At 37.0% G+C, this 15,508-nt stretch overlaps 2 protein-coding genes across 2 annotated transcripts in view; one reads left to right on the top strand and one right to left on the bottom strand.

Annotated features, from left to right (window-relative positions):
- The window catches only part of BTBD9 (BTB domain containing 9), a 552,498-nt gene that overhangs the window by 380,456 nt on the left and 156,534 nt on the right, over window positions 1-15,508 (bottom strand). The gene's annotated exons all lie outside the window — the stretch shown is intronic.
- On the top strand, window positions 6,084-6,759 carry LOC118858303 (jupiter microtubule associated homolog 1-like). The gene has a single exon (XM_036768794.1). It carries the CDS (start codon window positions 6,206-6,208, stop codon window positions 6,662-6,664), a length of 459 nt encoding a protein of 152 aa, XP_036624689.1. The 5' UTR covers window positions 6,084-6,205; the 3' UTR covers window positions 6,665-6,759.

Genomic DNA, 15,508 nt, shown 5'->3' with positions numbered 1-15,508 from the left:
TGCACATACTTCTTGTCTCTTATTGAAAGGAACCTCCTTGAGGGCAGGAGCTGTTTCATTTTTGGTTTTGTATCCCTAGTGCCTGGCAGAGTATGTGTTTAATAAATGCTTCTGACTGACTGCTAGCTCTGATTGTTAAGAAGTTATTCCTCACATAAAGCCTAACTAGCCCCCTTTGTAACTAACACTCACTGCTGGAGCAAAGAGAATAAATTCAATCCCTCCTTCACATGACAACCCTTTAAAAGCAGCTATCATCTCAACTGCTCACTGAGTTTTCTGCTTCCTATGCTGAAATTCTCAGTTCCTTCACTAGATCTTGCTATGACACAGACTCAAGGTCCATTACCATCCTGGTTGTCTTGCTCCAGAGACAGTCTTCAACATATCAATATCCTACTTAAACTGTGGTAAGCAAAACTGAATATAATATACCAGATATGGACTATAATCTCTTTATTCCTGTAAATTATGTCTCTCTGGATCAGCCCCATGTCTCATCAACTCTTTGGGCTAAAACATCACACTACATACTAATACCAAGCTTATAATCTACCCAAAAAAAAAAAAAAACCAAACAAAAAACAGATCTTTCTAACCATGACCCTCTCACCTTATATTTGTAAATGTGATTTTCTAAATCCCAGTACATTAATTGCTACTGAACTGTACCTTATGAGACTCAGTCCAGTGCTTTAACTTGTAAAGATCTTTTTGGTTCCTGACTCTCCATAACCAATCCCCATGCAATGTACCTCCCAGATACAAATGATGTATTTCTGAAAAGCTACATATAAACATTTAAAAACTTAATTATATTTTAAATGTACTAAGGTTGTGTTATGGTTTTTGTCCTTTGTTCTCAAAGAGGACTATGACATCAGGAAGATGATGCCATGACTTGCAAGTGAACTGGATTTTAGTGAGGGAAGGTTTCTAAGAGGGATTGCTATTAAGAGGACTCCTGTGACAAACGACTCAATAAAGATTCTTTTTGTATAGTGAGTGATCAGCCCCAAATTCTCTTTTTTATGCCTATTAGTTTGTCCAATTTTAATTTACTTAAAGCAATAAAAAATGCACCTTGATTTCTTTCCTTAACCAAATCTTTGCCATCAAACATACAATGAAAAATCCACAGTAAAATGGAAGTTTAAGAAAAGTATGTCATTAGGTATGATAGCACACTAATGTGATGCTTCTACTACACTGAATATAAGTCCCATAATATCAAAGGAAACAATGTTCAGACACGAAAAATGCCCCAAAGTTTCCAGTTAAGGAAGAATGTTTAATCAAAATATTTTTTGTCAGCTACTTAGTAAAGACTTTAAAGAAGAAAAGACCCAGTATCTTGGTATTCTTTTGTTATGTATACAAGACCTCAATATGCAAATTAACAAAAATGGAGCCTCATTATCTGTTTCACATGCACAGAGTGAATTAAGTACTTTACAATGAATTAAGTACTGTAGTACATCTATCTGTGTATCTCCCCAAATCATGTTTATCCATCAGTTTAGAAATAAGAAGGACAAAATGCTTCCTCCATCATTAAATGGATCACTGATGGTAGGAACTGACCAACAGATCAACAAAAATAAAATAAAGCAGAGCACTTTGAAATCTTGCCCCGCATGAAAATCTCTTAACATCTTCCTTTAGAAAAACATCAAGTAGCTCCGCATTATAGTTATATAGTTTGCATTACAGCTCCAAAATTACAGTAGGCAACATAAAGGCAGTTTTCAAAAAGAAAAAAAAAAGTTAAATTATCTTTTAGCAAAGAATCTCTTGTATAGTCTTAGGAAAGAGATAACAGAATCTTTGAAGTCCACAGAATACTACAGTTTTATCAGTATCTAATGAGTAAATTAGCTCTTTCTGTAACTGGAAGTTTTAGCTTTCAAAATATACAATTACTGATCATTTTGGTCCACATCACATTTCTCTTGCAGGGTGAAATGAACTAAAACAGCTGTTATAGTCTAACAGCTTGAGAGCGTGCAGAGAATTTCTATGACTACCAGAAATTAAACCTACAGCTTCCTAACATGCAAAACACATTTATGTGTATAGATGACCCACATTATTTGGAAAAATCATTATTAACTTAGCAAATTATAATTTTAAACATAATGAAATAAGGCTGCTAAAGAAAATATTATAGCTCATAAATGAAGTGAGAGCCACCAGCCCTGAGTGATGGCACCTCTCACCTTTCCTCACAGCAATAATGAACCTTGGGCTGAAAGAAATCTCAAAATGTTCATGGGGACACCATTGCTTGCAGAGATCAAGCCCTCTATTTTCATACTAGAAGATGAATTTTTAAAAGGTGAATCAAGTCTGGCACTCTGCCCAGAATTTCTGGCAGCTGACAAGCAATCTGGTTTCACTTTTGGTCTACTCTCCCCTGAGCTAACCTAGTGTCAGAAGGCTTCTTAATCCTACAGGTTTGTATTCCTTACAACAATCACTAAGAAAAGCTCTGATGATTTTACTGAAAATGAGAATTGTTCAAATAACTCATTTCTTAATCAACTTCCTGTGGAAAAATGAGTGTAAAACTCCTCTGGCCTCGAGTGTCTCCTTCCCACAATGTGAATACAGGCAATACCACAATCATTTTGTAGAGACTGGTACTTTATAGAAGGAGTCTGTAGATGCGGCAGCACAATTCTGAGGGTTTTGAGGGACTGTGTCTGGAGGAGAAGATTGCAAAAGCATGGGGAAAAAACTCAGACATTTTTACCAAAAAAAAAAAAAAAAAAAGTGACCAAGAGAACATCAACAACTAGCTTACCAACCAATTTAAAATTTTTATAAGAATAACCTAATTACATATTGAGGATCTCCTTTATAAGAGTATTAAAAAAGGCAGGGATTTCAAGGGATATTCTACAGTAGACCACATCTTTACCATCACACATCTGACTGAAACAGAATTCAAGATCTTGTTGTACTGTGTACGACTATGAAAAAAATCCCTTGATTCACTAGACCAAAATGCCAGTTTAAAGACTCCCTTCCCACAAAGTATTTTCCATATATACCTCAAAATTATACAAGATTCCTTGAAATATATAAAGACCCTCTGGTTTCTAGTATCAGGCAAGACATAAAACAAGGAAACATGTTCACCAGTGGGATGAAGGATTTCCAACACAAAGTCCACATCAAAAGATTCCCTAAAATAGAGAGGCGTTTCAGGTATTCCTGTTTGCAGATGGCAGTAGGTACCTAGAGCCCTCTTCTCTTCTTCCTCTATAACATTTCACTTGGTGATCTGATCAAATCTCATGGAATCAATTATTATCTCTATGCTAACGATTTTCAAATCTACTTTTCCAGCCTCACATCTCTGCTTACCTTCACTCTCACATCTCCAACTGCCTAAGACATCTCAAAATGGATGTCTTTTTACATGTAACATGGGAAACTCACTATTTTTTCCCCATTCTCCCTACCAAACCCTCCCGTCTTCCTTTTTTCTTTTTACTACTGTTGAGAATACCACCATTCATCTACTGATATCCTAGTGATCCAGACTTTGACCTAAATATTATCCAGTTACCTAGGCTCACAATCTAGGTGTCATCCTCAGTTGCTCACTCTGTCCCACCTCCCCTGCCTCCCATATCTAATTTGTTGCCATGTTGTCATTTCTGCCCTTGTAATATCACTCATATATACCCTGTTCTCTCCTTTGACATGGCTACCACCCTCATGTAGGCAGCACTTACCACCTCACACCCAGAAAAATGGAATATATCCTGATGGTTGGTTTACCTTCCTTAAATCTCTCCCCACTCCACTCCATCCTCTACACAGGTGTCAAAGTGATCCTCCTAAAACAGATGTAACCACGTCACCGCACCTATTCATTCAAGTCCAGTGGCTCCCTAGCCATTACAGGATGAAAAAGAAAAAGAAAAGAGAAATAAAATCCTTGGTGTTCCCTTTATAACCTGCCCAACATCACTCAAATGAGTTCACCCTAATCACACAGGAAAAAAAAACTAAGTGGCTGAAAAATGTCTATTTATATACTATGTAAAGAGCTCAACCATCTGTGTGTGTGCGCGCGAGTGTGTGTGTGTGTGTGTGCGCGCGCGTGCGTGGTGGGGGCAGCCATTGCAAATGGACGATGAGCTAGACCCAGAATTAAACAGGAAGAGAAGAGACTTTGAAAAAGTGCAAAGCTTTTTTTTTAAATGATCCTAAGTTTCTCCTTGAAACAAAGGTACATCTTTTCAACCCCAATATTTTTCCTGTAATATATAGCTGCAAGGCATATAACCTATAGTCTTCAAAGAAATGAAGTACCACCCAGAGTGCAATGGAAAAGAGCATGGTACACATATTCCCACACACTGGAGTCAGGGAATCACACAGGAAAAGTGGTGTCAAGAACATCATCAAAGCAATGTCTGACTGAGAAATAAGATGGGTTAGTCACATAAACAGAGTATAGTACACCCACAGGGCAGTCTGAAAACTCTGCTGCTATCTTCAGGGTATCAAGAGAATATAAGGAAGGTCCCCAGGAAGTCAGACAATCCCCTGTGGTGAACTTTACGTGCAGAGATGAAAGAGAATTATGCAGAATGGGTAAACATAGATGGATTGTGATTCACTCCAGATCAACAATATCACAAGACCATTCAAATATTAGAGTCTAGACACCTGTATCCAGAAATGCTATGACCTATAAAGCATTTTGTATGTGCTAGGTCCCCAAATGAAAGATACATCTAAGACATGTAAGATTCAGAAGGAGCTTACAACCTCATTAACAAACAACTTCAAATGCTATATATTTAAGTGCAATGCTAAATTGTATAGGAGGTTCTGTGTGCTTCTCTAATCAGATTACTTTTGTCTTTGCACCTAGTATGGGATGAGGAAAAATGGATGAGGACATATAGATGGCATCTACCCTCCCCACTGAAGGAAACAAGGAATTTTTACCAGTTAATTATTTCAACATTATCTTTTTCAGAATATTACTAAAGGAAACAGACTTGGTAAAATGGAATTATGATTCACAGAAAGTTTCATTTGGTAATTTTTTTTTCTCCAAGGATTGCTTAGCTAGCTTCTCTACCTTCTTGGTCTTCCAGAAGACAATGACATTAGGGAAGCTACATCCCATTTCCTAAAAACAAAGCCTTTATCCTCTGCATTAGATTGCTTTGAAAGCGCTTTGTTTGGGGAATATCTGCTGTTCTCACAATGTTACCTGTGATAACCTTTTTTTAAAATTTCTCCTCAGAGAATCTTTTAATTCTGACCTAGTGTGACTGTCCTTTACCATACTCTTTTATAGCCCTTCTCCTCCGAACTCCCCAGTAACCCTCCCATAACTCAAAAGTACATCAAGTCCACTCTCCATTCATCAGATTCCTAGGTTCAGTGTGCTGGGACCAGAAACTCACCAACTTTGGAAACTTTCCTGTAACTATTCTCTACTTACTAGGCTTACTGTCCTAAGAAAATAAACATCTTGCCTAAAGAATTCAAGGATTTTACGACAATGTTCTGGAGCCTCTGGTATTGCAAGAACTGAAAGGCTTGAAATCTCAGGAAGAATTTTCTAACAAACATATAAACACTACAGGTGCTTTACCATATATGCAAAAACTAACTTAAAAAAAAAGACATCTATGGAAAATGTTTCCTAGTCAAACAAACATTTTCCAAAAAGAAAGCATTTATCCCCTAAAGAACCTAAGTTACATTTCTTCTCTAGCAGTCTCTTGATTTTTATTTTAAGAAGTAAAAAGTGAGGTGCCAAGGCTTTAAAACATCCAAATAAGTGTCTGAAACTTGATACCAATAAACAAAGGGGAAGTGAAGAGGCATAGAAAGCAAGAGTCATCTACTTATTTCTTTAAGCTTAAAGGAATAACCAGGAGAGAGATGGGTAGACCTAGGAGTGGGGATAGAATAACAACTCATTCTTTTCTTAAACATGTACTGAATATTTATACTAACAGTCTAGTAAGGAAAAGGAAAAAAAGTAATCTGGCCTTTGATATCAAGAATAAATCTCTTAAAAAGAAAAAAAAAAAGAGAGGGTGGGTTTTTTGTGTGTCTGTGCCTTTCAGTGTGTTCAGTTGGACATCGTCCGAGAGCCGCGCTGCTCTCTGTCTGTTCACCCGTCCGTCCACCCCCGCCCCGGTGCGGCTCCGGCTCCGCCATGACCACCACCACCACCTTCAAGGGCGTTGACCCGAATGGCAGGAATAGCTCCCGCGTGTTACGTCCTCCAGGTGGTGGATCTAATTTTACTTTGGGCTTTGATGAGCCTACAGAACCACCAGTGAGAAAGAACAAAATGGCATCTAATATTTTTGGAACATCTGAAGAAAATCAACCTTCCTGGGCCAAGTCAGCAGGGGCTCAGTCTAGTAGGGATAATTCCAAACCATCTGGACTCCAAAGAAGAAACTCTTCTGAAGCTGGTCCTGGAGATTTTTTAGGTCCCAAGGGAGAAGGTGATGTCCATGAAAATATGGAGGCAGACTTACAAGTTGACCTGGGACAGAATGAAGAGAAATCTGTGCCTGCTGCACCTGTCCCCAGCCCAGTTGCATCAGCACCAGCACCATCCAGAAGAAATCCACCTGGTGGCAAGTCCAGCTTAGTCCTTGGTTAAATATGACTTTTTTCCCTCCCCTCCATGCTTGTGAACTGCACAACTTGAGCCTGACTGTACATCTCTTTAAAATTTCTTTCATTAAAAAAGCACTTTATGTAAAAAAAAAAAAAATGTACATACATACACACACACGTATGTGTGTGTGTGTGTGTGTGTGTGTGTGTGTGTGTGTGTGTGTGTATTTTTAAGGACCAAAACAATTAAGTAGCTTTGAAAACTTTGCATACTGTTTTTTCAACTTACATGTGTCTGTGTACATCTATGAATAGGGTTTGGAAGTACTAATTCACTAAATGATTGAAGCAAATGCAACTCATTCATCCATATCTCTACATAAGCTATATTTACAGCAACAGATCTTGATTAAATACACTTCAAGTAGGCTACACTATGTTGTTTAAGATGTGATTTTTTCCCCTCTAATCAATTTTCTCTTAATAATTGCCTACTTAACGTCTCCCTAAATTACTTATGTTACATGAAGAATATGAGTTTGTGTTAAATCTTTTGTTTTCTCCATAACCAACATGTGGATGCTGAGATACTGATTTCTATGGTTTCAGTTATTTTAATAAGGAAATAAAAATTCTTGATAAAGAAATATAAAAAGTACATATATGTGAATCCATTAGAAAACAAATATCAAATACATATAATCCCACTAATGTTTACATAAGATTTCATAGGGAAGGAATCTTGAGCTAAGTATCAAAGAAAATGATAGATACAGTCAGTCAGTCATTTATAAATGCCCAGCACCATGCTGAGTGTCAAGTTCTGAAGATCCAAAAAAGGCAAAAGCCTTTGAGGAGCTCACACTCTAATGAGACCACGAAAGTAACTGTGTACAAATAAGCTCTCGTGCTCTCTCTCTCTCTTTCTCTCTCTCTGTATATACATATGTATATATGATATATAATGTGTGTGTGTGTGTGTGTGTGTGTATGTATAGGATAAGTAAGAAATAATCAAGAGAGGGAAGGCTCTAGAATTAAGCATGATTGAGAATGGCTTCTTAGAGAAGGTAAGATTTTGGCTGAGACTTGAAGGAAGCCAGGAGGTGAACATAAGGAAGGAGAACATTCCATGCAGGAGGAACAGCAGATGAGTTTCTTATTCAAGGAATAGTATGGAAACCAGTGTCATGGGATCAAAGTGGGGCGGGGGAGAGCTAGAGGAAGGGTACATAGTTCAAGCAGACTGGAAAGGATAGGGGGAAGGGAGGTAGGTTATGAAGGGTAGGCATACCAAAGAAGGAGGAAAATATTTAAGGTAATGGGATTATTCTGAATACAGGCATGCGGGAGGGAACGGGTGGTACTCATAATATATGATTCCTACTCTGTCCTCCCCCCAACCCTCCACAACAAAAGATATTTCTTAAGAATAACTATAGATGAGAACTGAGGAGTTGAAGAGACTAGTTAACTGATAGCACTTCATGTTATGTCAAGGAGTTTAATTTTAGCTAATCCTCTAGCATATATCTAGAAAAAATGCTTAAAACAAGGTTCAGTTGCACTGCTGAACTAAATAAACTCTATTACACCCTAAAGAGGTATAAGTTCTTAAGAGACACCACAAGAGATGATGGAAATAGTACCGAGAATCAGCTGGAAAAATTTTAGCTAAACTTAACCTATGATCCATGTGCTCTAGAGACCTCTCAATATTAGTGTTTACTTTGTTTGTTTTTGTCCAAGTCCATGATTTTACCACTGCAGGCAGTAAGGTGTGGAAACTCCTCCGACTGATAAAGACTGATAACTTATCTATAAAATAAGTGTCTGAGAGTTGTCTGGGGTCACTGATATTAGTGAAGGAAATTACACATGGTTGCGCAGCTAATATTGGTCAGAGGCAGGACTCCAGGTTCATTTTGTAATCCTATGTATTTTATTTTATGCATTTAAAAACATTCTGAGAAGTGATCCATATGTTCTTACCAGAGTGACAAAGAGGTCTGCTACATTTTTTAAAAAAGACTCAAAAATCTCTTAGATTCTGCCTTAAGTCTCTCCCCACTCCAGTCTATCCTTCGACTCAGCTATCAAAGTGATCTTCCTCAAGTGCAGGTCCAACCATGTCATCCCCCTACTGAATAAACTCCAGTGCTTCCTGAAGGGACTTATTTAGTCCCTCCAGGGGACTAAATAAGATTTAAGGCCTTTATAACCTGACTCATTCCTTACTACAAGTCTTCTTACACCTTCCTCCTCTCTGTGTACTCAACTGACACTGGCCTTGAACTGTTCCTTGAACACTTTACCTCCTGACTCCAGGCATTTTCCCAGGCATGTTTCCCACATCAGAATTCTCTCCCTCCTCATCACCATCCTTCTGCATTACCAATTTTCTCTAAGTCTTAGCTAAAATTCCTCTTTCTGCAAGAAGTCTTGCCCAGTTTTCCTTAATGTTAGTGCCTCCCTTTTGAGATTGTCACATTCATCCAAAACCTTTTTTATACATATTTGTTTGCATGTTGATTCTCCCCATAAGACTGTAAGTTCCTTGATGGCAGAGACTGTTTTTTACCTTTATGTGTATCACCAATGCTTAGCATAATACCTGGCAAACAGCAAGCGCTTAATAAATGCTTGTTGTTTTGACATGGAGAAAGTTCCAGAAATTTTTTGATTAAACAAACATAGCCAGAAAAAAAAACTAGTTAAGAACATTTGTTTTTACCTTTGGGTCAGCAATAACAAGAGAATCCACAACAGTTTTTGGTTTATAATGACCTTGGGGGCAGTAGACAAAGGTGTTTTTTGACTTAAGCCTTCCCTGGATATAGGGACAAATCAAATATTTGTCTTCGATAGGTCTTAGGAAATTCTGGCAAATCAAATTCTCCCAGAGTGCCTAACCAGCTAGCCACTGGTATTATACCTATTTCTGGCCCAAGAAGTTGTGATTAGGATTATCATACCAAACCTGAGGAAAGAGATTTCGTTCCCAAAAGTATCTTCAAAACTAAACCAATGACTTTAGGAAGTCTCTCTTATTCTAAACTGTTAAATACTCATGTTCTCTGTAGCTTCCTATATTCCAGCAGTTTTGAAAAAATTTTGATCTCACTTTACACTCTTAAAAACTTTACACCCTTTACACTCTTAAAAATATACTGAGGACACATATATAACCTTAAAAATTATTGAGGACCCCAAACAACTTTTGTTTACATGGGTTATATACCAATATTTATCATATTGGAAATTAAAACTCAATAAATTTGAAAAATATTTAGTTCACTTAGAAATAACTAATAAACGAACTACATATTAACATAAGTAACATATTTTTATGAAAAAAAACTGTAATTTCCAAACAAAAACAATTTAATGAATGGCACTATTTTACATGTTTTTACAAATCTCAATGTCTGGCATAATAGAGGACAGTGAGTCTTCTGCATTAAATCTGTTATGTTGTTCTGGTTGGAGTATATGAAGAAAATCCAGCCTCACACAGATTGTTGTTGGAAAAATGGAGTAGTATTTTAAGAGGCAAATAGCATATTAGTATTACTACCAAAATTGTTTTGACCTCATAGATCTCCTGAAAGGATCTTGGGGACTCCTAGGGGTCCAGACCACACTTTAAGAACTGCTTCTATATCCAACTATCTCTGGTTTCCAAAGCTGGGTCATGTTGAAATGTTCTATAAAGAACCTGAGTTATTTATACAATATTATAAGTTCTTCAAAGAAAATATAACCATTTTGCAAGTTTACTTTGCGTTTCCCCATTTCTTTATTGTTCTCTAAATTCAAAAGCAAGAAGGTTAAAAATGAAATAATTTTTAACAGAGCTGCACAAAGGCAACATGAAAGGCCATATTTGCTGTATTTTGTAGATGACAGAGGCCAAGGGCTGATACTAGCATATCAGCAAGGAGAACATCCAACACAATTAATGCTCTATGGTGGAAATTTTTTTAAAAAGTATAAATAGTTTAATATGTGATTTCACAAGTCACAGATTTCAGAACAATTTACATTTAAATATGATGAAAAAGCAGTCTCACATTTTACTTGGTTCTAAAGAAAGCTAATGTTACAGCTTAGTGACACCATGTGGCTTCATTTTGTGTTGCACTCTTCTAAAACTATATCCTTCATTTGCATGATTATTTGCCAGTAAAAATAGAAACAGGTAAGTGGGAGGAACAGGATATAAGTTTATAATGCAAACTAACCGTGAGCTTAAAAAATTAATTTAAGGAAACAATGATGCTATTTTAAATTTCCCAGGGCTCCAACAGAGTTTTCTTGGACACCTGAAAACATGGCATGATTCTGTGAAGCAGTAAGAACAGAGCTTAATCAGCTGATAACTAACTATAAAAGTGCCCACTTATGAAACAGAGACAGAAAAAAAGCTACACATGATAATACAAGGTTACTCAAGAAGAAACAATACTTTTCATGAATAGTGAGCCTTACTTCTTTGTTTCATGTCTTCTGTAACTAAAGAACTAAAGATTGTTGTGATTTAGTGATAAGTAAAAAAACCTATACAACATCTAACAGCTAGAAAAAAAGTGAAATAGGTAAGTAGCAGAGAAAGTCAAGGAAGCACTTTTTATGGTGACCTGCTATATAAGGGCATCTCGTGATTAATCTTGTCTATCTGAAGCCCGCTCAAGTAATGTTACCCTGTCCTGCTTGACCCAGACATATTTCTATACAGAGATGAGGGGACACCATTTAGATAAGTGAAGGGAGGCTATATATTTGTTGCATAGCCTTGCTGTGTTAGGGCAAAGTAAACTTCCTTGTATTAAATGTTGAATAACTCGTGAGTGCCTCATTTCATCACAATATAGAAACTGAAATAGGAAGATGCTGGCACTGGAGCTGAGTCTCCAACATTTTACTACACAAGTGAGACTGAATATCCAAAACAATAACGTTATTTTCTCTTGAAACAAGAGAAAAAAAAGTCCTACATTTCTGTTTCCTCCTTTCTCCTTCTCTAGGTATAGAAGACACATCCAAAGATCTTATGGTAACTTCGAGTATGAACCACTGTAGAGGGAGGGGCTTGCTATTATGGCCTCAATTCCCTCATCTGTAAAATGGGAAAATAATTATACTACCTTATGCCTCACTAGGTTGTGAGGAAAGCACTGTGCAAATGACAAAGAGCTACACACATTTGAGTTATTATTATTGGTGGTTGTTATGTGATCATGCAGTCAAGGGAAGAACCAGCAGGACTTCTTTACACTAAAGTTACTTACATAAGGCAATGGATTAGTCAGTCTGTACGTTTTTTCAAATACTTAGCTATAAATTAACTCTACTAGTCTCTCATAAACAAAGTTTCATGGCTGAATTGGCAATCACATTCAACATCTTCTCTAGTCTTAGAAACAATACAATGGTTTCCATCTTTGTTCTCCTCTACTCTCTTTGCTCAGCTTCTTCAGTACTTCATTAGGCACCTCCCTGACTACTCTATATCCTTAAGTTTGGTACCTAATCTTCCTCTACTCCTTTCTTGTAACCCTCAAGTGCGAATGAAATTAGGAATTCTAGTTTTCAGGTACCACCTAAATGCTTCTGATACTCAAGCCTCCCTTTCTACTCTTCAAGTATCTCCCTCCATCCAGTTCTTAAATTCCAACAGTACAATGCAGCTCCTTCAACAGGAAGCACTGCAGTGAGACACATATAGCAAAAAAGAAGGACTAATCTCCTTTCACTTGGCCCCCTCAAAGGTAAGATCTGGAACTTAACAAACAAGAGTTACAAAAACTAAGATTTTACATAATGAAGAACTTAACAATTACAGCTTTCTAAACATGAAATGAGGGGCAACGAGGTGGCACGGTGGATAAAGTGTGGGGTCTAAGAGTCAGGAAAACCTGAGTTCAAATCCAGCCTCAGAAATTTATTAGTTGTGTGGCCCTGAGCAAGTCACTTAAGCCTGTTTGCCTCAGTTTCCTCATATGTAAAATGAACTAGAGAAGGAAATGGCAAGCCACTCTAGTATCTTTGCCAAGAAAATCCCAATGGGGTCAAGAAGACTCAGACACAGCTGACACAAATGAACAATAACACTAAACATGAAGTAGGCTACCTCAAAGGACAGTTAGTTCTGAGAACTTTCTGAGGAAAGGTTAGCATTGGAATTATATTCCCTAGAGAAGAGGGTTATGACAACACTGGTCTTCTAGCACATGAAGAATTATACCACACAGAGCAATCATTTTTTTTTTCTCATTTCTGTAGAAAACAGAATAAGAGGAATGGAGTTTAAACCAGAGAATGAAGAATATAGGCTAAATTCAGACAAATATCTACTTTTTGCCATTAATTCCTGGCAAACAATTTTCTGTCATCTGTCATTATTTAGAAAGCCTGATACCCCTATTTTTGACATTAGATGGCAATCCTCCCCCATAGGCAAGGCAAAATTTTGTTTTACCAAGACCCGTCACATGTGAAAAATAGTAGGTTATGAGGAGAAAATGGAAATATAGGCCTTTTTTTGGGTGGGTAATGTTACATAAGCAGATTGTCAAAATGCAAAATAGCAAAAAGGGAACAACATGCTCAGTATAAAGGGTTGTTAGAATCTTCCTCCTTGAAGAGCTTTAAACACGGAGGATGTTCTCACTAGCCTAAGGTTTCACCGCTCTGAGAAGAAATAGGCTAGGGAACTTCCGCCATTCCCTGTATGTGGTTTTCTTTACATCGTGGAATGCCTGGAGTAGTCTGCTTTCCAGTTTTCATTAAGCATTCCACTTACATTTTAAGAACAAATCCAAAATCAAATTTCCTTTTCATACACTCCTAAATCCCTCCTCTAAAAGAGAAGAACTTATAATTACCATATAACTCTCCAGAGCTGGTTTACACCAACTAAAAGCTGCTATTTAAATCACTATGTGTTGATGTTAAACCAATCTAAATCTCTACTACTATACAGTAAGTTCCTTGGGACCTTGAATCTTGTTTGTCAATATCTGAGTAGCCATGGAGTACAGGGCCATGTTGGGTGTTGTAGAGGATAAATAAAATCAGACTGCTTACTCCCTATCTTGAAAGAGTTTACACTTGTTAGAGATATGAATGCATAAGAAAAAGACTAAAGACTAATGGTGACGTACAAGTGAGCATTAATTAATATTGTGTAAACTAAATCCTTAAGTGCTAAGGAGACACATAATAAAGTAATAATAAGATACACAAGATTTATCAGAGAAACAGGAAGAGGTAGATTCAAAACATGGTCTTCATTAAAAATGTTTAAGAGATCACCATGATGATGATAAAATGTCAAGCGTAAGAACGCTATTTGTATTATGGACCGAAATTTAGCTATTATTTCTGAATATTTTAGATGCCGTTAAATTATTTCCTAACTACTACAAAAGGTCAAGCATATCAAGTAATGCAATATCAATAATTTAGCCTTGTAGGCAACTTAGCTTTCTTGTGTACTTTAACACTTGATAAATCTGTAATCTCAATGGTGTAGGCAACTCCCTCCACTGGCACAGATTTTAACTCATCATGCTTTTCATCCTGTGCTGGTGGTCTTCCTCTGGTTCTTTAAATGTTTTTGTCAGTACTGCATGTAAGTTAATATGCATCTACTCTTCTTCATGACTGGTTCATGTCCTTTTCCAATAGAACATGGAAGTCAATGTTGATAATCTGCATAGTCCACCATTTTTAATGTTAACAATAACAGCTAACATCTGTACAGTGCTTTACAGTTTACAAAGTACTTTACAAACTACCTCACTTGATCCTCACCACAGCCCTACGAGGTAGGTACTTTTATTATTCCTATTTTACAGATGTTGGAAGGTTAAATGACTTGTCAGAGTCACAGAGTTAGTGTCTGACTCCATCCACTACACCACCTAGCCACTTTATAATAAAAACACCTTGAAATGCCATGTCAAGAACCCTTCCTTGTCTTTGATTTTTTCCTTAATTAGACTTTGTATAACTAAACAGGCCAGAATTGTGCTCTTGCTACACAATGACAAAAGGTAGTATTGTACTCATGAAGACTGAAGAAATAGAAAACCACAAAGATGACAAAGAGCGAGAAAAAAAGGACCAAAATGATGATGATAAAAATGGTAACAGATTAGTGAAAAACATAGCATTATTTTTAATACTGATGCTTGTCTCACTAACAAAGACCTGTCATTTCCTAACAAACACCACAGCCCAGGCCCTATCCTGGCAAGCACCACCATCCCAAAACGGAGAGGGTTTGATTCAGTTCAATTCAACAAATATTTCTTTAGTGCCTACTGTGTACCAGACTACTGTCCCAAATTTAATACAAACGCAAATCTATCCCTCAGTATTAGACAGTTTGGCTGTTACTATGTTTGCCTTTTTTAAAAAATCCCCTCAAAGTGTAATAACCTTAGTCAAAGCATCTTATTCTCTGTTTCAATCCCCCTTTGTCACTCACAAAGCATCCTGAGGCAGTTCTGACATACATAATCTTCATTCAATTCCTAGTCTTTCATTTTAATCCATTCAAAATTCCTTTGATAAAAGAATAACTGCCAGACCAAAGACACTTTAGTCCCTCTTTAGGGAAGTAAAATTGATTTTCTTCATTTTCACACAAAGATCCTTATCTAATGGCACTATGTCCAATCATACCCATGATAAAAGACATATAGACAGAAATTTTTAATTTATCACACGCTGAAAGGCATAACGGTAGTCCCTGGTAAAAGTTCCAAGTAAGGGCCTACTCTTGCACACCACAGAGTAAAACTAAGTAAATACTCTAGGAGGCCTCCCATGAAGAAACCAGATATACTGGTTGAGAAGGTTCTAGGACAGGCATCAA

The sequence above is a fragment of the Trichosurus vulpecula genome, chromosome 7 (assembly GCF_011100635.1).
Source record: "Trichosurus vulpecula isolate mTriVul1 chromosome 7, mTriVul1.pri, whole genome shotgun sequence".
Classification (NCBI taxonomy): Eukaryota; Metazoa; Chordata; class Mammalia; order Diprotodontia; family Phalangeridae; genus Trichosurus; species Trichosurus vulpecula.
Note: the sequence above shows the minus strand (reverse complement) of the source record. Positions and strands in the feature narration are given on the sequence as shown.

Excerpts from the sequence above, each read along its gene's own strand:
- LOC118858303 (XM_036768794.1), top strand. The coding sequence starts at position 6,206 with ATGACCACCACCACCACCTTCAAGGGCGTTGACCCGAATGGCAGGAAT.